At 46.2% G+C, this 23,042-nt stretch overlaps 1 protein-coding gene across 2 annotated transcripts in view; it reads left to right on the top strand.

The window, feature by feature from the left end:
- The window catches only part of SLCO3A1 (solute carrier organic anion transporter family member 3A1), a 318,155-nt gene that overhangs the window by 265,805 nt on the left and 29,308 nt on the right, over nt 1–23,042 (top strand). For both annotated transcript variants that reach the window (XM_019945795.3, XM_019945794.3), the window contains exons 5-7: nt 7,604–7,768; nt 12,816–13,014; nt 14,150–14,288. In XM_019945795.3, coding sequence (XP_019801354.2) covers nt 7,604–7,768; nt 12,816–13,014; nt 14,150–14,288 — 503 coding nt within the window. The remainder of the gene's footprint in view (nt 1–7,603; nt 7,769–12,815; nt 13,015–14,149; nt 14,289–23,042) is intronic.

Here is a 23,042-nt window from a genome sequence, read left to right as displayed (position 1 = left end):
AGCTCCTTCCTCCACCTCTGAAATCATGTGGGGATCATGTTTCTGACTTCACACTGCTGATGCCAGGAAATGACTGGGATGACCCCAGTTTAGAGCAGCAGCTTGCAGTTGCTAGACATGCCTCTGTGGACACTTAGTTCTTGCTTTAAACTGGCTAGTGGGCAACCACACTGCTCCTCCTTGGTGGCTGTAAGGAGGTGGTGACTTTTCAAGAGTCGGTGGAATTGATGGGCTCTGGGTTGTCCTAACCGATCCACACCCATCTGACACTTGGATTTCGCTGTAGATGCTCATTTCCTGTGCTGATGGCTTCTTGTTTGTTCTTTCAAACCATGACCTTCTCCATACAAGGGAGGTGTTACTGTCTGCCTATTATTACCTTACTGAAGATGGGCAGACAGAAGCCTGGTAGTTACTGCTTTCAAAGTTAGCCGTGAGAGGGTGCTAGAAGCTCCCCTGGATGCCCCGGGCAGAGATTGGGGGATGGGCTCCTCTATAGTGATGAGGCCACAGGGGGCCCAAGGCTGCTGGTCTGGGGCCAAGTTCATGGTAGGCACCTGCTTCCGGGAGGCACCACGGGCCTTCCCTCCCACTGGGATTTCCCTCACCCCTACCTACTCAAGGGATGGTTTAGGCACCTCCAGAATCAGTGATGGAAATGACTGTATTAGCTAATTATTCCCACTTTCCTCACAACCCATGAACCTGTGGAACATCTCGAATGGTGTGATCATAAATTGGTCTCTGTTTCTACAGCTAATGTTCCTGAAGAGACTATGACAGTTACCTTTCAAGGCTATGCGATTCATTTGTTTCTTTATTGGATTCTTTAATCTACCTTGCATGTATTAAGCATCTGCTCTTACCAGGCACAATGCCCATGTCTGGGGCTGGAGCTGCTCCATCTCTGCTCTACCTGAGAGCACCTGGCTCCTCCTATGAGACAGACGGGAGGACCCAGACAAGGGTGTCCAGTGGGGTCGGTGGTGCCAGGATGACAGCCTGCCCTGGGCATGTGGGAACCAACTTGGTGGCTGGTGAACATTCACGCTACTCCATGAAACTTCGTTTTTCCCAGTATCTGCTCTATCCGCTCTACCTTGGCTTCACTCTTGTGCCTCCATGATGGTGTGTTTTTCCACTCCATTATTTCTTCCTTCCTCTTTCATTTTTTTTTTTTTTTTTTTTGGTCATGACTTGAATACTGTTATTTATCTCACCCAGATCCCCCCCACCTCTGTTCTCTTCTGGTCATGGGTCTCCTATGTTGGGAAGCACTTCATGGTGGCTCACCTTTCAGGAAAGTACTTTTCTGTTGATTCGAGGCCCCACCCAGAAATCTGAAGATTTAGAGATGAGTCCCAGAGTGCAGGCAGAACTGTGTTCAAATCGACCCTCCTTCGCTTCTCTGTTTTGTATTCTGGGATGCGGACTGTTGGGTTTCAGCCTCTCAAGGGAGCCTTGGTTTCCTTGGGTCTAAAATGAGGATGGTAGGACCACCCCCTGTTGTAATAGTTGTGAGAGTTAAAAATGAGAAACCTTGCCACGGTGCCCATCCAACACTGGTTGCGAGGCAGGCTTTGGCGGTCATTGTCATGATTCCTGAGCAGTTGCATAGACTGGCTCCATCTCCCATCTTGGGAGATGTTAACCATGCTGTATTGACAGAAGTGTTATTAAAGAGAAAGAAAGTCAAGGCCAACTTCAGTAGAGAGACTGAAGGCAGAGAGATCTGAGGGTCAAGGGGAGTATAACTGAGCCCCACATTGAGCACTTCCCAGAGTACCTCCAATTCTCAGGAAGGGCAGTGGACAAGGACTTGTGCCTCCTGACCCCCTGACCTGCTGAACAGCCCCCTGCAGAAGGGGGATCTTCTTGGAAAGCCTTTAGCTCCCAGGAGCTCAGTTCATCTGCTCCAGTCTCTTCCCCACTCTACTCATCACATCTGATCACATAGGCATTCCTGTAGGAAGCCTGATGTCCTCCTCCCAGCCCAAGGGCTCTCTCCCTAACATAGCCAAGGATTACTTCTATTATATTGATTACTATTAATCCTATTGGACTCTTTTTTACTGAAGTATGGTTGACTTACAATATTGTGTTAGTTTCAGATGTATGGAAAAGTGATTGTTATGCATATATATATGTGTATATATATTTTCTATTCTTTTCCATTATAGTTTATTACAGGATATTGAATACAGTTCCCTGTGCTATACAGTAAATCTTTGCCGTTAATCCCATCAGACTCTTACCTGTATTCTAGACTAGAAGCCCTGGGCCACATGCTTTACATGCAGTGGGTCTCATTTCATGTTTGTGGCACTCCATGGGATGGAGTCATGTGCTCTGGTCAGTCTTGAAGCCAGAATTCAAATCCCAATGACCTGGCTCCTTAGACCAGGTTCTTAGCCATTATTTTATACAACCTTATTCAGTGAAACCTTTTCTGTGGTACAGGGCTCTTCTGTAGGCTCTCCAATCCTTTCTTTCATTCCTCTGTCCCCCTCCCTTCCTCTCCTACTTCTCTGCCTTCAAACGACATGGACTAAGCCCTTAGTCATGTCAGATCTGTTCATTTTCCCTAACCCCAGTGGGAATGTTTTATTATTCTTCATTCTAAGAATTAAGCCACAGCTTGATTACCAGGGGCAGCCTGCATGCTTAGTCCTCAAGCCAACAACAGCACCCCTCAGAACCCAGAGCAGAACAGCACAATGGTTATAAGCACACTGTGTGGCAGCAGGTGCTTTGCTTCCTTAACCATGGGGCCACTGTCTGCCTCCATCTTCTCATCTGTAAATGGAGGATTTTAATCATCCCAGGAACACAGTTTGTTGTGAGGATAATGCGAGTGGATGTGTAAGCAGTTAGAATGGTACTTGGCCTACAGGAAATGCTCTGTCAGGGTTAATCCTCACAACTTCTCTAAACCTGCCTTTCTCCCTCTTGGAGAACCCACAGTTTTCCAAGAAACTCCATCCTACAGGACTGCCTTCCAAAGACTAGCAGTAGCAAACTTGTTTTCCCTGGAGATCACTCCCAACTTTGTACCATTCCGCTAGTAGCAGCACCGTGCTCCTGATGAGAGGTGAAAAGGTTTCCCTAGCTGTGAGGCTGCATGGTACAAGCCTGCCTGCCTCCTACCCCAGCTCCCAATTTCTGAGGCTAAATCAGAAGGTGAGAGGCAAATAGCTCTGGGAGACTGTAGGTGTTTGGTAGCCTGGTGTGGCCTTGGTTCACCAATTTCTATCTGTCTGGGCCACCTCATTAGCTACTGCCACCTTGGAAAGTTATCATTTTATGGGCTTAACAATCCATTTGCATGAAAAAGCTTGGAACACTGGGATAGCCAACGCTAGGGTCAAGCTAATTAATACCCCTTTTCAAATTGGGGCTTTGGAGGGTAGATTGAACCTTTGGAAAGGAATCTTCTTTGACAGTACTACAAGTCATTGCAATAAAACCCAGGATGGGAGGAAGAAACTGGGAGGAAAATAGCTGAACACAAGAGGAAGCTGTCATTTCTGGAGGCGAATCGGCTGGGTATAGGCGGAAAAAAGGATGCTCTTCATGCAGATGAGGCCCACTGAGTCTTCCCTGGGCCTTCAGTCAGATAATCCTCAAACCTAATGATTTTCACATCTAATCCAAGGCAAAATTAGTCATTAGATATTCAAACAAAAGCAGGCAGGCTCCTATCTTGACAAGGAATCCTTCCAACTGAAATGGACTTATCTCTGGAATAATTAAAATGCTTGCTGAAGTATGAAAATGTTCCATCAGCTGGAGTTGCCTTTGTTGAGAAGTGCCCTCGTCATCCCCAAATAAACCACGATGGCCATGATCAAGGACAAGGAGGTACCGAGGCCCAAACAGTTAACGTGATCAAACTCAACTCCTCATTGGCATCATTTCTGAGCCAGAGAACATAGTTCCTAATTGGAGGATGCTGGCGGTGTCAGCTCAGCAGCAGTTTTATTTGCAAGCAAGTGTGGCCGTGGTGCTTTCTCCTACTGAAGTCCCCAGATCTAAAGAGTCTGCACTGTAACAAAGTAAATGAAGCCTACAATAAAAGTATGGTACAGGATGGTTTTCCTAGAATGTGCCCAACGTGCTGACTGTTTGTCAACAGTGTTTCCAAAGTTTAGATATCTTAATGCCAAAAGACTACAATGATGGGGCAACAGTGTTATTACCCGCCAAAACATGAATAGCTGGGGGCTCTCAAATTCATTTATTACAAGGAAGTGCCGTGGTTGCCCACGTAATCCATACCACTCTCTGCGAAGCTTGGTGTTTTGTGACATAATCAGCCAGCCCCTTGTCACAGGTACATTATACCATCACAATGTGCCAAACACTATAGCAAATCAGCCTTCACTCATTAGCGGTGATTTATGACGATGGAGTCTTAACATCCAAGGGGTTTTTGTTTATGAAGACAAATACTTACTTCATTACCTTCTGTTTATGCCCAATGTAGTCATCTTCTATATTTGTCAAACAGTACACATTTTTGAACATTACACAGTCAACATTCCTCTAAATATTTTTACAATACTTAATAATGTGAATTTAACAAAGGAAAATTTTCCAACATTTAAACATAGATTTTATTTATTTATTTATTTTAAAATTTATTACTTATTTTATTTATTTTATTTTTGGCTGCACTGGGTCTTCGTTCCTGTGCGCGGGCTTTCTCTAGCTGTGGCAAGCGGGGGCTACTCCTTGTTGCGGTGTGCAGGCTTCTCATCACGGTGGCTTCTCTTGTTGCGGAGCACGGGCTCTAGGCGCGCGGGCTTCAGTAGTTGTGGCACACGGGCTTAGTTGCTCCGCAGCATGTGGGATCTTCCTGGACCAGGGCTCGAACCCATGTCCCCTGCATTGGCAGGCAGATTCTTAACCCCTGTGCCAGCAGGGAAGCCCCTAAGCATAGATTTTAAGTGTAACCTCTTCTAGACAAATATTTGAGATGACATTTCTAAAAAAGTCAGATTATTATGAATGCTCGAAACCCTGTAAAAAATGAACAGAACACACGCATAAAGGCCAGTCCCTTGCAATAAAGCAGGTATAAATATATAAATACCATGGATTTAGAGTTGTTTTCTCACCATCTTTATTTTTATTCCTACCATTTTTAAAGTTTTTGTTTTATTTTGTGCATGTGTGCACACACATTTATTTAATCCAAGAGTTACCTTCCTAAGATTTTAGTAGTTTAACGAGAAACCACCATGGAACCGCTGAGGCCACCAGCTCTGGTTATTGTCTGGTTGTTTCTCGGTTGGGATGCAGAATCAGATTGCTCAGCCCACAGTGATTCTGAGCCTCCAATCATCTGGCTCAGTCCATTCCCATAGCTAAGTTCCTTTTAGTACGTCAAAGGATCCTTAAGTCCCTGTCTTATATAGAGATTTTCATTTTTGAAACTTGGTATCTTTCCCAGAAATGATAAATTTTATGTTGTGTGTATCTGCCAGTTCCTGACCCATTGTTCTGTTATTTTGATTTATTGAGCTTGTCTGTTAACGTTATTAAAAACTTATGTATCTCCTATTATTATTTTATTCTAATTAGTTGGGCCATTTAGAGGTTTCATCTCCTAGGAAATGAGATTGAGCCTGTGTAATTAGCTCTCTTCTTTAGGACAGCTGGCTAATTCATTACCTTGGAATGCAGTGTTAGACATTGCTCACCTGTTTATTTTGTATGACCATGGGCACTGATTGGTTTTTCCTAGACTTGGAATAGTACTTGCTACATCTGGGACTCTGTTTTATCTTTTTCTATTTACACAGGTGGAAGGAAACAAGTACATCACATGCCAAATGTTCCACATTATTATGAGTACAGCAGAACAGAGGTCCCCTAACTTGTCACTGCTACACCACTTTTACACATTTTTGCCTATTTCCTTACCACCTGTACCGTCATTTACATAACTTTCTCTTTAAATAACTTTAAATCTACTTGTTTTATTTAACCTAGCATCATCTTAAGCTATGGTAGCCATGAAACCATGCATTTGATCTATCAGTTTTCTTTTAGTTAACTTTTTTTTTTTTTTTTTTACTAAGTGCACATCAAAATAATGGCATAAGTATTGAAATGATAGGGTTGTCCTGATACCCCCAGACCCCTTGCCTACTGCCAGGATATATCATCACTCCATAGCTGAGGAGATCTGGTCAAAGACCATGTACAAAGGATTCTAATGGCTGGAAAGAGCCAAATAATGTGATTACATTCAAAGGATTTTAAGAAACCCAAATCTCTCATTTGTAAAAGCACTAAATTAAAAGGAAATCTGAGTGGTTTATGAAACCACCTACTTTAGGAAAAACAGAGTATAATAAAATAAGATTGAAATGCATCACCTCAACAAAACCTGCTTTGGCTCCATTGGTAATTAAAGCAGTACACAAGCCACAAAGCACTTTTGCCCACCGTCAACTCTCATCTGAGCCCTGAGCATCAGGACTGGGTGGGCAGCAGCTTCTAGGTTGCCTTGGGTGTTGAGGAAAGACCACCTGAGGAATAAGGAAGAGATGAAGCAAAGATCTGGGTTCAGAGCATTTAATGGAGGGAAGAGCCCTGGTGCAAAGAGCTGGGTGGGGAGGACCAGGTGCCGGTGGGGCTGGAGCAGAGGGAGGATGGAGAGTGATCAGAAGTGTGATCGGATAGCCAAGGGGCAGACTGTGGGCCATCGTACCAAGTGTGGATTTTGGCCATTGTGGAGTTTGAGTAGGAAGCTGATTTGACCTGATCCCATTGACTACTGCATAGGGGAGGATTATATTGGATCAAGAGTGAAAACCAAGACCCTAGTCTTCCCCAAGTGAAAGCTCATGGAAGCTTGGCCAGGCGAATGTGGTTGTGAGAAGGAAGGGGGCTGGGTGGGTGGAGGCTGGATTATATATGTATTGTGTGTGCGTGTGTATGTGTGTATGCATATACATACACTATCATTTCTTTCTTGAAACTGTTAAGATGAAATATATTTTCTTAAAAGAATAGATACATGTATATGTATACATGAATCACTTTGCTGTACACCTGAAACTAACACAACATTGTTGATCAACTATATTTCAATATAAAATAAAAAAAAACAAGTTGCTGAAAAAAAAGATTAAATATATTTTCTTAACACACACCATTATAAATATTCATCACAGGTATATTGATAATATATACTTAGATGTATTAATATAATTAATACATTTATACTTATAATACAATTAAGTTATATTTTCCCTTTTGAGAAACAAACCCCAAACTCCTCTTTTTTTTGGATGGAAATAACTTGTGATGGCTTATAAAATAGTGTTTCAAGTGTGCTGTAAAAAAAAAGAAAAGTCATGGTGTAGTTTCTCCTGCTTTAGTAGTTGTCAGTTTAGTTGACAAGACATCAGCATATATTTTGAAGCCAGAGTTTTCACAATTATGGCTGACTTAACAGGTTATAGGCTTTGGCCTGAGCAACCAGGTGATTCCTGATGCTGTTTACTGAGATGGGTCAAAGTGGGGCCTTGGGGGCAGAAGGCCTGGGAGTGCAGTGTGTGACCTTGGTCCTCTGCTTCTCTCCCTGCAGTGATCCCGAAGGTCACAAAACACCTGCTCTCAAACCCTGTGTTTACCTGCATCATCCTGGCCGCCTGCATGGAGATTGCAGTGGTGGCTGGCTTCGCTGCCTTCTTGGGGAAGTATCTGGAGCAGCAATTTAACCTCACCACCTCTTCTGCCAACCAGCTGCTCGGTGAGTCTGTTTCTCAGCCTCCCAGGAGGGTGGAGAGGGGCCGTCACTGCTTGTAATACTATAAGAATTGACTGAGACCCGCCCAACAGCCCAGACTGTGCTGCCCCTGCAGAAGCATATACATGTGGTCAGTGTGCAGAAGAATTTCAAAGGATTTTCTTGGAGTAAGATTTACTTGCCTGAGACAATTGCTAAAAGTACATGATAATAAAGAGTTAAAATGTAAAGTGTGCATAGGAAGCATTGTGACAGGCCAGGAAGTCCATAAATCAGTGTGAACTGGAGAACTGGGGGGAAGATGTGAGGAAGGAAGAGGGGAATCAAGATGGATCTTGAAAGTTTAGCAGGCTTTGGTCAAGAACATAAAAAAGCAAGGATATTCTTGGCAGCATAAAACCCACGGTCAGCAAATATAGAGGTTGGAAGCCATATGCTCCCCTCTATCCCTGTGCCCATGGCAGATGTAATTAATGGATCATGACACTCCTTCTCCCCAAGCTCAAGCGTGATCTTACCAGTCTTCTCAGCAGTAGACTACAGGAATCTGCTTCCAGTCCTTTGGAGCTGACATGCTAAAGAAAACCCGTTTGCCCTCATGAGAAGGAGCATTCCTTATACGCAGTAGGGAAAGTGGTCTCATGGCGGAGGAAGGAGAATGCAGGGTCAAGAATGACTTCCAGGTTTCTGGCTCAGACAAAGGGTGGTACCATTTGTGAAACCTGGAAATAGCAGAAAAGAATCAGATCTGTAGGGAAGGTTGTGAGTTCAGAGTTGAAGCTGCTGAGTGTGAGATGGCCGTGGTATATCTACATGATGTCCTGTGCATGGTTGAGGGCTGAAGAAGAAGATGTGGGTTGCATCCGTTTGTGCATGGTAGTTGAGGACACAGGAGTGGAATTTGCAGAAGGAAAATGTGTAGAATTAGAATAGAGGGGGTGAAACACTGCCCATAGGAAATACAGGAGGCCATAGAGAAGTTCAAGAAGCAACTCCTGAGAGAAATCCGTGGATCACGGGAGTCAAGGAAGAGATGATACCAAGAAGGAAGCTGTCAGCAGTGCCCACGCGTGATGCGGCCTCACATGTCTCTGGTCCCTTCAACAGCCAGGACGTCTTTCAGCCTGTGTCAGGGCTGTGTCCATGAAACAGCAGCAGGGGAGCAGCCCACAAGAGGGAAGGAATAGCCAGTGACTGCAGGACACTTTCCAGAGCTTAGTGGTGGAGGGACGGAGAGAAGACATGGTGGGCAGTGTGTATTGCAGTCAAGGGATTGGAGTAGTGACGGTGCTGTTGCTAAGAGACAGTTGCTATTGTGACAGGAAGGACTTGAGCAGGTGTCTAAGCAGAGGGGAAAGAACGAGCAGAGGCGATGTGCAGAAAAGAGAGGGAGTATAGTGGACAGCCTTTGACAGAAGAGCTCATCTGTTCTGAAAGTGCAGAAAAGGAGAGAGACACAAGGATGGCCCCTGAGAATGGGACAAGTCCGGCCTGGCAGTCGACAGGGCTCCAGCCCCGTGGAATTATCTTCTCTGTTAAGTAGAAGTAGATCATGTCCTGAGAGAACTGGGCGAGGTGATATTTTCTGATCTTCTCCTTAGCATTTCCTTCACAAAATGGCCAATAAACCCATGTAAAGGTGCTGACCCCTCATGAGTCATCTGGAAAACACATACGAACACCACGATGAAATACTAGTCCATGTCTGCCAAACTGATAATACCAAGTGTTGGCAAGGTCGTGGAGCCACTGGAACTCTCATACACTGCTGGTGGGAGTGCACAATGGTACAAGCGCTTTGGAAAACTGTTTGGCAGTACCCATGAAAGCTAAAAGCATATGCTTACGCTGGGATCCAAGCATTCCACTTCTGGGCATAAATCCAACAGAAGTGAGTGTTTAGGTCCACTCATTTATATATGCATAGGTACAGTATCCAAAACAGCTTTATACATAACAGCCCCAAACTGGAAACAACCCAAATATCTATCAGTACTAGAATGGGTAAATAAATGATAGAATATTCATACAGTGAACTGTCATACAGCATGAGAAAGCAAGAGCTTGGATACATGCCTCAGTGTGGATGGATCTGACAGAGTTGAAAGACGTCAGACACAAAAGAGTACATATTTATGAGTTAAAAAGAAGAAAAGTTAATTAAAGTGATAGAGGCCAGAATGATAGTTACCCTTGAGGGTGGAGGGAATGGAGGCACCAGGGAGCCCCTGGGGCTGCTGGAAATGTTTTAATACAGGGGTGTATAAAGGGGCAAAAATTCGTCAGTGTTCCCTTAAGCTTATGCACTTCACAGGACGTAAGGTATCAAGTTAAAAAAAATTAAAACCCTACCAGCAATGATGTGGCCAGATCCCAGCACCTCTCCCTGGGAGCTGCTAGGGCAGCACAAGCCTTGTTGTTTTTCTTTTTTAACTAATAACTCTCTACTGTCCGCTATTTTATAAGTATTTCTTCCAAGAGGTATTAGCAAGATGCAGTCAGCCCTTTAGTACCTGTCTGACAGAGATAGGGTAAAATGTGTCTCTCTATAATTAAAGTTATAACTTCTTCATTACACCTACCATCTCTCAGGTTTTGCCCTCCGGCACCCAAAGAGTTCATCTCTCACTTCCTGATTTCTTTGCAGCAGCTCCTTACATTTTGATTACATTTGCTTCAGAGTTGGGGCTCTGTTCTATTTCAGGACAGATTTCCAAAGTTTTCTATCAACAAACAAATCAGTAGTCTTCAGGGCAGAAGGTCAAAAACAATCTCACTTTCCTGCACCTGTTTCTGTCCCAGGGACTCTGTCTGTTAGAGCACTTGCACAGGGAGACCCTCTCCCGCCATGTGGAGAAGCAGCCTGGTGGCCCATCTGTCGGTCCGTCCATCCGGCTGGCAGCCCAGGCAGGCAGGACACGTGCCCTCTCCCTGTGCCCTACCCATAGCATCAGTCTGTTAGCGTGGACTCTGGAAGGCTGGCTGCAGGAGGGGATGGCAGGGGGCCTTTAGGGGACAGAGAGAGGCAGCAGAAGCGTAAGGCAAGGCTCGTGTCCAAAAATGCTTCATCAGTAGCCCCGCCTCCCCCCCCCCCCACCCACCCCCCCCCCCCCCCGCAAACCTAGGGGATGGACCCCTGCAGTCATCCTGGGCCATCAGCGCTGTCTCTGGGCCACCCACGAAGTCATCAGCAGATGGGGCAGAGTTCAGAAAAGAGCAACACAGATGATTAAGGGCTGATGGCATTGATCTATGCGTGAAGATAAAAAGGACTCAATCTGCATAGGTGAAGCTAATGAGGATGGAGTTGGGGGGAAGTTCTGATAGCTGCCCGCAAGCTAAGGCCGCACACACGTCAGGGAGGGAGAGGGCAGGCTGATGATGGCTTGGAGAAAAGGTGCTGAAAGCCTCTTATTGCCATAGTTACCATCCTCACCAGGGGCCGCTCCCTGCTGCCTCTGATGGAAAATGGAACAAAATGCAACCTGCTCTCTGGGCGTGGGCTCTGGCCATCAGTATTCACTCACACAGATCCCATCTGCTCGCTGTTCCGTTCATCTTGAAAATAATCCCCAGGCGCCCACTCTGTGCTGGGCACCGTGCTAGGCACAGGGAGCCGGGACTGAACAGGATGGAACGGTTCTTGTCCTCAGGGAAGCTGCATTTCAGGAGGGGGAGAGAGAACAAGAAACGAGAAATACCTGAGGCAGCTTCAGATACTGGGGAGAGCCATGCCAACAATAAAACAGGGCAAGAAACAGTAGGAAATCCCAAATGGGCTGCAGGACCAGTCTAGATGGGGTGGTCTGGGAAGGCCCTCCATAGGGCCCAGCCAAGTAAAGATAGAGGGTAAGAATGTCCTAGAACAGGAAACAGCAAGTGCAGAGACTGGGGGCTTGAACGGATTTGGCCTATTCCAGGGAGAGAGGGGAGGAGGATTGGGCGTAGTTGGGGGAGCGGAGTGGCCTGGGGTTTAGACAGGCAAATAGGATCATCTATACCAGGACGAGAGAGAACCAAGCACAGCTCCTCCAAGAGCATCAAATAATACAGAGATACTATGTTTTTCAAGAAGTGTAACTTGTGCTATTTCCTTTGCAGAGCTCAGCCTCCCTGATTGTTTTTCTCACCAGAATATTAAAATTAATTTGCATTCCTTTAGCACATACCAGCTGATTGATGTAGTCAGTTGACCTAGAGGTCTGTTGATTGGCAAGGAAGAGGCAGCCTAGACTGGAAAATTAGCCATGCACAATCTACACGGTAGATAAATGACACACGGTAATTTAAAGCCGAGTTTAGATGAAGTGAATTAGAACAGAACAAAACCAAACAGGAGATTGGAACGCTAGGATCCTTTGGTCCTCCTAAGATGCCCTGAGTCTCTGAGAATCAGAAATAACAGGTTTATGGTCCTGCTGCCTTGCAGATAGCTCTGTTTATAAGAAAGGGAAAAAAAATATATGCCAGTTACTCACCAGGAGCTACGAAACATATTAATTTGATTGATGCTGCTTCCTGAGAGGTCACGGGGCTGGTTAAAACACGGTCTGCACAGGCTGGTGAGTTCTGGGACCTTTGTTTAAACAGCCTCCAGACCCTTCCTTGCCTGAAGAGTGGGAGAAAATCCCCAATTTGATCCCCTTTCCCGCACCACCTGGAAAACGCACAGAGGGCACATCACTGCTCCCTGATACTTTTCTCAAATGCGCGTGCGTGTTCCCAGCTGGTCTGACTTGTCTCGGTTGTTCCCACACCAGCTGGGTGTGTTTCCCACGAGGGTTCCCCACTTAGCATGCAAGGTGTATGACTTAGACTCCTAATTATTGAGTTTTTATGTGTCTGTCTTCCCCAGTTTTCATGAGCTCCTTGAGGGTAGCAATGAGGCCACTAACAGACGCTTTGGGGCACAGTGGAGCAAGTGGCACCACAGCGGTGTCACAGGGAATCCTGTCCATGCAGGGCTCAGCCTCGGGCCTGGCACCCAGTGTCTGCATTGATTGGCCCCTCTTCCCTGGCTAATGGTCCCTGCCCCTCTGCTCTCCTCCAGGGATGACTGCGATCCCATGTGCCTGTCTGGGCATCTTCCTGGGCGGTCTCCTGGTGAAGAAACTCAGCCTGTCTGCCCTCGGGGCCATTCGGATGGCCATGCTCGTCAACCTGGTGTCCACCGCTTGTTACATCTCCTTCCTCTTCCTGGGCTGTGACACGGGCCCTGTGGCTGGGGTTACTGTTCCCTATGGAAACACGTAAGTCCCAGAAAGGTCTCGCCACCCCTGCCTGCCCAGGATGCCAGGACCCTCTCTCCTGGGTAGGTTAATGGAGCCAGTTTTGTCCCTAGTGACCATGAGCTGCGAAGTCGATGATGCCTCTGCATCTTCCTCCCAGGGTTGAACAATCTGTGTGAACCTTCTGGGCAGAGAAGGCTGACTTCCACTTAAAGGCTCTCTCCCAGGGCGGCCAAGGGAGCACTGGGGAGACAGTCAGACATTCACTCCACAGAGGACTCAAATGCCAATTTTTGTCATTTGATTTTAGGAATGACGTGAAGATAGAAAATTAAAAATAAGTTTTATTTTCAAATTCAGCTTAAAATAAGAGACTTCAACAATTCCTTTTTTTTTTTTTTTTTTTCTGGCCGCATGCATGGCATGAGGGATCTTAGTTCCCTGACCAGGGATCAAACCTACACCCCCTGCAATGGAAGCATGGAGTCTTAACCACTGAATCACCAGGGAAGTCCCAACAATTCCTTAAACCATCAGAAGCTATCATTAGACTCACATAGTAATTACAGGGTATGAGCCATAGTAGGTATTGATAAGGGTGGGAGGGAGAGATGGAGGGGAAAAAAGGAGAGAAGCATGGAAAGAAGTTAGCTCTTATAGGACAACTTACTTCCGAGTTATTATCCCAAGACTTTGAACTAAAGTCCAATCAGACTTGCCCTTAGAGGGAATTACAGAGAGTCCTTCCATAGCCAGCGCCAATAGCTGTCCCCCTTTCTACGTGAGACTCTGCAGCTGCCTTGGGAATCCAGTTTGGAGCATCAGGGCTGCAGCGTGGTTGGCCTGCAGGGTACCAGTTCCTCTCCACACCAGTCTCCTCCTCTGAGCAGGCCACCAGGCCTTCTCCTGAAGTTAAGTCAGGAGAAGTAGGGCCGGGCTTATCTGCCACCCTGCGAGGTCAAACAGGCAGAATGGGAGCACATGGCCAGAGGCAGCTTCTGTATATCCATGCACAGTCCAACCACTGATGGCCCTCCTTCCCTGAACCACGACCACATTGGCGACCATGACCACAGAGGGCAGAGGGCTGTCACTGGGGGGATCCAACAGAAGTTGACCTTTCTCTGATGGGTTCCACGTTTCCTGTCTTTTCCAGCTCATCACCTGGCTCGGCCCTGGACCCCTACTCGTCCTGCAATAAAAACTGTGAATGCCAAACGGATTCCTTCACTCCAGTGTGTGGAGCAGATGGCATCACCTACCTGTCTGCCTGCTTTGCTGGCTGCAACAGCACGGTATTGGTGATTTTCTGATGGGGTGGGATGGGGCAGGGGACTCAGACTCTGATGGGGTGGGATGGGGCAGGGGACTCTTGCCCAAGGGCAAGGGCAAGAGTGGGCAACCACACGTGTCCTCAACTTTGTGTTCCTGCGCTGTGAATTTATCTCAGCCTCTGCCCTGCTCTAGTGGAGGATTCTCCATCGGCAGGATGGGAGGCCTGCCAGGCCATCCAGCTGCTTCTTGCTAAATCAAATAGGTTTCCAAAAAGTGTCTTTGAGCAACTGAAAGTAAAAATTCAAAAGTAGCTCTGTGGAGCCAGAGGAAAAGATTATGGTTCAAAGAACTCACAAAAGGTATCAATGGAATGGGATGACTCTACAGGTAATGAGCTCCCCATCAACAGAAGTATGTAAAGAAAGGCTAGAAAGCCACTTATCAGGGACGGCCTCTTCCAAACCTGAGGTTATGTGGCACTAATCCAACCTGTTCTCTGCTCAGTTTCCTTTGCCCTTTTCTTCTTAGCTAGATGCCTCCCACCTTTTTCCATCCTCCCACTATCATTTTTTTTTGGCTCTTTCCTTCTCAGCATGAATTACACAATTTGCTGTCAGCCTGCAGCTTTCCACATTCTCTGCATGAAAACTTGAGGCTAAGGGACTGCTCACCCAGTCCTGCTGATCCCACCTTGCAGGCGTCTCTTGCACCTGCCCTTCTGCATCCACACCACCACTGCCCTGGTGCAGGTCTTCCTCATCTCTTGCTTGGACCAGCATAGTAGTCGCCTCCCTGGCCTCACAACTCAGGATCACCCCCTGCTGGTCTGTCTTCTACACTGAAGCCAGAATGATTTCTGTAATACTGTATAGGACCCTTTCTAATGCTACTGTCAGCTAGAAGATAAGATCTAGGCACTGAATTGGGTTTGTGTGTGTCTTCAGCATGTGTCTTTCCTCCGCCATGCTCTTCAGCTGTGCTTCCTTTCAGTTGGTGGTATTCAGCTTTCCCCCACACAACATGTGTCTTTTCCTGCTTCTCCCTCCAATTGGACAACTCCTACTCACCTGTCAATACCCTACTCAAATGCCCCCTGCTCTGTGATACCATCCCTGCCCTCCTTTATCTTTGGGGTTCTTGACCCTGCAATCTTACTACCTGTCTCTCCTGGAGGCATTTCTCTTGTTTCACTGCAGTGATCTGTTTTTCATTTGCCCTGACCTGTGAGTTTCCTAAGTGAGAGCTGGCATCCACAAGTGCTCCAGAAACGTCCAGAAGTGTATAGATGGAAAGAAAGATAAGAAGGCTGAGTGGCTGCTTTCAAGGAACTTAGAGTTGAAATCATTTGTTTCCTCTCCTTTCCACATCCCGTATCTTTTGGGAGTAGTGATTTCTCCGAAGGAAGAAAAATTGATCATTTATTTTCATTTCCAAAGGTCTCATTTTTCCTTGCATTTAACATTTAGATTCTTGGCCGGTTACTACCATTTTTCTATAGAGAAAGTAAATCACCTTGGGGGGAGGGGAGCTGATGTTTTAAATTAGATGATAAAGCCGTTTCTTCAAGTGAGAGGAAATGAATTTTTAAAAAGAGATGGGACCTTGAGAATGGTTAAAATAAAAATTCAAGCTATTCTTTTTCATGACAGCAATTTCATTAACATTTTAATGTCCAAAAAGTTATATTATAAATCAGTTTTGGTTACTGTGCTGTTACAAGAATGACATCGACTCAGTATAGGCTAGTGTCCTGAGACCAAAGCAGTCTATTCCAGAGCATTTTCTGACCAAAAAATAGTCTAGAAAAATCCATGTCTCCTGATCTTGCATGGACTAGAGTCTTATTGAATAAGAGCCTAATCAGGCCCGGGTTTGCGTCTAGCTGCTGAAACAGCAAGCTGTGGAATGCAATTATCATCAGAGGGCAAGCTTCTCCGCTTCCCTCTGGACATAAGGTTTATTCCCCAGACACCTGCCTTTTCTTCACAGTACCGGAGGCCTCATGTTGTCTGCTGGGGTGCAGGCAAAGCAGAGAGGTGATATCCCCCCACAATTACAATCTCTTTCTCAAGAGATTGAGAAAACCCCAGGGCTGGGGTGGGAATAACACTCCACCCCGTGGAGGCAGATCTCTGGAGGCCCTGCCTTCCAATGGGTGGATGAGGGCTTTGGGGCCACAGAGCCACGTGTATCCTGGAAAGGGGCCTTTGTAATGGTCAAGCCCTAAAAACAACCACAACCATAAAACTTGCAATAGCAGCAAGTTTTTCCGAGAGCCGGTGCGGGCCAGGTGAGGGGGCCTTCCACGTGTTCCTCATGGCCCGTGGCAGCTTGGCCCAGAGTCAGAGGAATATCAGTATTTTGAGAAAATGCCAAAACAGTGGATTCGATTCCTGGTATGTTTACTCCCTCCTCCTCTACCTCTTCCTTTCTTGTCTCCAAGGTCCCCCGAAAAACTCTTCCACAGACTACAGTCTTCTTCATCTCCCTTCCCTCTTTCCCTTTTTTGTATTTATTCCTTCTGCATCCAGTGGAGTCCTTTCCCAGTGTCAACGCAACCATTCTTTCACCTATACCCCCAGCCCTACATATATTGGGTTGGCCGAAAAGTTCATTCGGTTCGTGACTACATTAAAGTTTTTGGTGAAAATGAAAAATGTCTTTACTTAAAACCGAATGAACTTTTTGGCCAGCCCAGTATCTCACTCACCCTCGTAACAACCTTGGCAAGGAGGTGTTCTACTTATTCCCCGATTACAGGTTAGTCCCTTGCCCAAGGTCACACAGAACATGGTGGCGTTGGCGCGGGAACGTAGGGTCTGTCTGGCGCCAATCCCAGTGTCTTCCTCTGACCCTGTGACTTCCCTCTTTAGGATCCCTCCCTTTTTTCCACGAGAAAGAAGTTCTCCGTGCGTGCCCCCCACAGTCGGGACATTGTGCTTTCACGATCTGGCCCTGCTGCCTTTCCAGCCTCAACCTCCCCCGCTCTGCCCACCTTCTGAGGAGCCACTAGCTGTGTCAGACTTCTTGGGGTGCCCCCAGCACACCCAGTTCTCTCTTACCTCCAGACCTTTGTCCATGCTGTTTCTTTCATCAGGGCTAGTCTTCCCCTAAGCCCTTCACATCCCTAACACCTCCTTATGCGCAGCTGAGACGCCTCCTCCCACTTCCTCACTGCTTCCAGGGCTGCACTGGCACCCCTCCTGCAGAGGCCTCAGCACCTGCCCTCCCAGCAAGGCTCTTACTGTGGCCCCCTCCACTGGACTGAATGGTCCATGTTCGCCTGCGTCTCCATCACCAGTCCATCGCTAGGCTCCAGTATCCAGGGATGGGGTTCTGCTGTGGGCCATTGCATTCCCAGTATTAGCCATGGCTCTGGATAAATGCCCCAGGCTTTCTGCACACCCGGCTGGAGGGTCTATGCCAAGCTCAGCAAGCCCCAGGGTGCCAGGGGCGGTAATACCACAGCTGGCAGGCAAGTTGGTTGGCTGGTGCAGATTTCAATCCTAAACACCTCTTGCATGCTCATCTCTCCCCACTTGATAGCTTCCACCCAGACTTGTGAAAATTTCCCCTAACTTGATTAGATGCGAATAAGTCACTGAGGACATCATTCTGATTATTAGGAGATCTGGTTCACATTAGCGGTTTCCTGATATTAGACTGCCCTTCCTGCCCTGCTTTGGGGTTTTGTTTTTCATTTTCTGATCTCATTTCTCCTTGAGTGATAGTGATGGAAGTTTCCAGAATTGCATTTAATATACAACTCCTAATTCTTCTCATTGCATATGACCAGGAAGAGTGACGAAAAAGATAGCAAGCTAATTCTGTAAGCTTCCTTTGGCATGAATATATTGTCTGGATTGTTTCTGTACCTTTCACTCTCAGAAGTAATTATTCTAACAGAAAGCATGTTGGTAGCTGCTGATTGACTGCTGGAAGTTGTATCCTTTTGATGTACTGAATAATTGACTTAAAAAAAGCTTCTATCAGCCACCAATGGAATGTTGAAAATCAGTACAAGTCCAGCACAGCAGTTTGTAGGGGGCTAATGATAGACAACTAACCTGTTCCCCCATCCAGGCAACAAGGATTTATCGAGGGCCTGTTTGAGCAGAGCCCTGAGTAGGTGCTATGGGGGGAGGGGAGGGGGCAGCCCCATTTTGGATGTGTGCAGGGTGCTCCTCGTTCAATATCATGGGTCTCGGTCCTGGCTGCACATTAGAATTGCTTGGGAGCTTTTAAAACATGAGGCCTGAGGTCTATCCTCAGAGATTCTGATTCCCTCTTTCTGGAGTGGGACCCTGCCATCAGTTGTTTTTTTTTTTTTTCAGATTTAATTTATTTGTTTATTTATTTTTTGGCTGCATTGGGTCTTCATTGCTGTGTGCGGGCTTTCTCTAGTTGCGGCGAGCGGGGGCTGCTCTTCGTGGCGGTACGTGGGCTTCTCATTGTGATGGCTTCTCTTGTTGCGGAGCGTGGGCTCTAGGCGCGTAGGCTTCAGTAGTTGTGGCACACGGGCTCAGTAGTTGTGGCTCGTGGGCTCTAGAGTGCAGGCTCAGTAGTTGTGGTGCACGGGCTTAATTGCTCTACTTGCCATCAGTGTTTTAAACACTGCCCCCCCCACACACACACACACAAGTGTTTTTGATATGTAACCAAGGTTGAGAACCACTGGGCACTGTTGACAGTTTGGGCTGCATCGTCCTTTGCTGTGGGACTAGAGGATGTTTAGCAGCACCCCTGGGGCTCTACCCACCGGATGCCAATAGCAGCACTACCCCCTGCACCCTCTGCCATTTGTGAAACCACCAATGCCTCCAGATAGTTCCATAGGTCCCTGAGGGGGGGACAGAATACCCCCCAGTTGGGAACCACTGCTGTAGTCAAAGGAATGAGTTCTTAAAATTTTCTAGAAACAGGGCAGCATCTGAGCTGACACTGAGCATCTATCCTTCAGTCTCCTTTTCCATCTCATCATCATTGGGTTCACCCACGGTAGAAACCAAGCTGGAGGTTAGAGGTGCCATGTCAGCATCTTCCAGCAGAAGAAACAAACTGGTCGGTTAAATGCCATATCTGCCAGCAGGGGTAACTACAGTGGCTGAACCAAGGTTTAACAGCCTGGGTATTTCATATACAAATCTAGATTTCTGGCCTCTCTGAAAGGCCAGAAAGGTGGATGAGAATTAACATGGCACCTGCACCCCGATGGGGCAGCAGTTGGCTGGAGCTAAGAGGAGACTGACGCTTTAGACAAGACATTTGATCTCCACTTAGCCATGGTCCCCACCACTGGTCACCCCGGACACTGGACCATTTTTCTTATCTGTTTCCTAACGGTCCCCAAAGGTCTGGAGTTTGCAAATCCTCTTGTATAGCCTGACCCCATTTGCCAGAACTGATTTAAAAGTCTGTCCTCATCCTGGTGATGGCTTATCAGAGGGACTTGGGAATATTCTGAAGTCAAGCCCAATGAGGGCATTGCCTCCCAGGGCATCTAATATATCTCAGGCCCTGGGCTGGACATTAGAAATATAGAGATGAATAAGGCAAGGAGATCATGTTTACTATAAGTTAAGATGTAATATATTAATAGAGTTACGTTACAAGGGAACACCCAAGAGCAGCAGCTAACCAGGCCTTATATGTTTATAATATGGTATTAAGTGAAAAGAGCACATTATAGAACAATAACTAGATTATGATCCTTTTTAGTAAAGGTAAAGAAAAATCTAAAGATTTGTCTATCTCTGCATGGGAAAAGATTGGAAGGATAAGCCTGTCACAGAACATTATCTCTGGCTAGGACTAAAAACTTAATTTTTATATGTTTCTTTACATTTTTCTGTATATTTCTAAATAACCTAAAATGAACATGCATCCCTTTTCCAATAAGGAAAAACACTGGTATTAAAAATAAGATCCAGCATTAAAGGTTGGGTGGTTACAGTCTAATGGAAGGAAACAGGTATGTAGAGAAATTGGTGAACTTGGAGCCTTCTGCCTGCTTGGGTAGGAATTGGTTCAGGGTGGGGCGGGGCTGGAAGGAGAGGGTGTGGATGTTATTTCCTGGAGAAAGAGCAAGGGGCAGGGCCAGGCTTCATCCACGGAGAATGCGTGGGTAGTTGCCCGGTGGATAGGATGGAAGGACATCCCAGCCTGGAATGTGTGTGAGCATGGGGTGTTGGGGAGGCTTGAACCTCATGACAAGGGCAAGGCTTTGGTTTGGAGTCTGGAAGGAGGAAGGTAAAGGGAAGGGCCCAGTGTTCATTCTGAGCTGCAGCCACATCCTTCTCTGTGCTCTGCTCACACTTTCCACCTAAGATGGCTGGAGCAGAGAGTAAGCCCGACGCTTCCCAAAGAACGGCCCTTTCCTTCCCCTCGGCAGGAGATAAATAAGGCTCTGACAGGATGCAGGTTACAGAGATGAAGGGTGGATGGAGGTCTTGGTTTCATCACAGGGTTTTTCTCCCTGGCCATTATCCTTCAGCTAGTGACCCTGCCAGGGAACAAGAGAGCGCATTTCTTCTTGCAGTGTTTCAATCTCCCCATTTCCTTGAGGCACGTGGGTTGCCCGTGATGCTCTTTATGACGAGCTCCGACGTCTTCACCTGGAAAAACCAACTAGGGTTGGGCCAGTGAGGTGAAGAGATTCTAAGCTCCAAATGACAGTAATAAGTGACAGGAGAATGTCTGAGGAACTTCACTGAATCATGAAGGGATCCCATAAAAGTCTAGGACACATACGAGTATGTTGTCATTCGAAGGAAGACGTCCCAGCTGTTGTGGTACAATCTCAGTCCTTTGCCATCTTGGTCATCAGGCAGAAGCCGGACAGGACACTGCATGTGTCAGCACTCCCTCTGGCCAACCCCCTTTCTGAACTATAGCACTAGGGCCCGACCTTTAATAGAGATTGTCATTTCTTCCTGGTAACCAAACATATTTCAGAAAGAAAACCAAAAACAGTATTCCAGGATGCTGAGGATGAAACTTTCAAGTTTTCACAGGCTCTTAATACAAAGAACATCATCACCCCCATGCCTGTCCCCTTAGAAAAGTCATTTTTCAACCTAGAGATTAGTTTTATTTGTGCAATTAATAGAATTGATCCATCAGTATTGACTATTGGGGGAAAAAAACAAAAACAACTTTATTTGCCAGATACTTTTGAAACACTGCTGAGGAGTATTTTGTTCTTATAATATGAGCTGTCAAAATAGCATGCTTATGATTTCCTTCATCAAGAGAAAATGAAACCTAGATTTGAGAGAGTCGTTTTTCTATTTTTATGCTCTACAGCTTTATCGTAGTTATTTATTCCATCATTGCATGTGAATAGAAACATTTCTCAATTTAAATTAATGGCTGAATGTAGAACAAGAGTACAATTTTTAGTGACTCTGCTCTTCTTTTGTTGATTTCTTCTTCTGGAGTTTTAAATTTTTTTAAATAGATGATACATGTGTGTGGTTCAAAAACCAAAAAGGAGGGAGTGGAAACTCCTTTCTACCTCAGTCTCCTGTTCACCCACTTTTCAACCCACTACTCTGCCCAACAGGTAATTACTATTATTAGTTTCTTGTAACTACTGGGTTTTAATGCACCAAAAGGTATTATTCTGTAGCTTGTTTATTTATTTTTTTAATTGAAGTATAGTTGATTTATAATGTGTTATTTTCAGCAAAGTGTACAGCAAAGTGATTCAGTTATACATATATGTAGATCCCTGTGCTATACAGTAGATCCTTGTTGGTTATCTATTTTATACTGTAGCTTGTTACTTGTGGGGTTTTTTTGTTGTTAATAATTTATCTTGGAGTTCTTTTCATATTAGTACATAAAGAGCACTCTGATACCTTTTTTACTGCTACATAATATTCCGTGTGTGGACCTAATGGAATTCATCTAACCAATTCCTGTTGATGGGCATTCAGGGCTGCAAAACTTTAGCTCCTGCAGACTGTGTTGTGACTTGAATTGTATACTGACATCATTTTGTGCCTGGGCAAGTCTGTCTGTAAGATAAGTTCTTGTAGAATTTCCAAGCCAGTCCCACTCTGTCCGCCGGGTCGCCACTGCTTCCAAATGTGGTCAGGCCAGTTCCTCCGTGATCATTATCAACATGATCTCTCAGGGCAGTAAAGCTAGGTCCTGCCACCCCACGCCTGGCACCAGACAGAGACTCCAACTCTCCTGGAGGCAGTGGGGACCACATTCCTCCCCAGAGAACGGCAAACTGGGGAGACGTTCCTTTGCCACGGGATGGAAAACTGGACATTTGCCAGGTCAGGAGCAGTAGCCTAATCTCCTGGAGCCTAGTGCACTTCCTTCACAGTTCAATATATTGGGGGCTGCTGAGGACAGCACTAGGGGGTACCCCTTCGTTCAGGCCGTGATCATCTATAGGCCGTTGTCCAGGTCCATCTGCATTCTGGGCTGGCGCCACCCACAGGGCTGTTGTATACAAACAGGGTGAGAATTAGTATCCCAACCTCTATCATCTCCTTCCCTCACACCCAGGTTATCCCTATATTTTCAAACTTCCTGCTGCTTGGGGCTTTTGCAGGTCTCAGTGTTCCCACTTACATGCCAAGTTAATACCAGCTGAAAGGCTGTCTGCTCTCCCTTCTCACTTGGAATTGTAGTATGAAGCCTCGTTGGTGCAAAGTCCTCTCTTCCAATTATGCACCCTGGGATGGTTATTCCCAACACACTGGGACATCAGGGTGGAAGTTTCTCCCTAACCTGGCCTCGTACGCCCGGAGCCC

This window comes from Tursiops truncatus, chromosome 2 (assembly GCF_011762595.2).
Source record: "Tursiops truncatus isolate mTurTru1 chromosome 2, mTurTru1.mat.Y, whole genome shotgun sequence".
NCBI lineage: Eukaryota > Metazoa > Chordata > Mammalia > Artiodactyla > Delphinidae > Tursiops > Tursiops truncatus.
The sequence above is the reverse complement of the archived record's forward strand: the minus strand, read 5'-3'. Positions and strand labels throughout refer to the sequence as shown.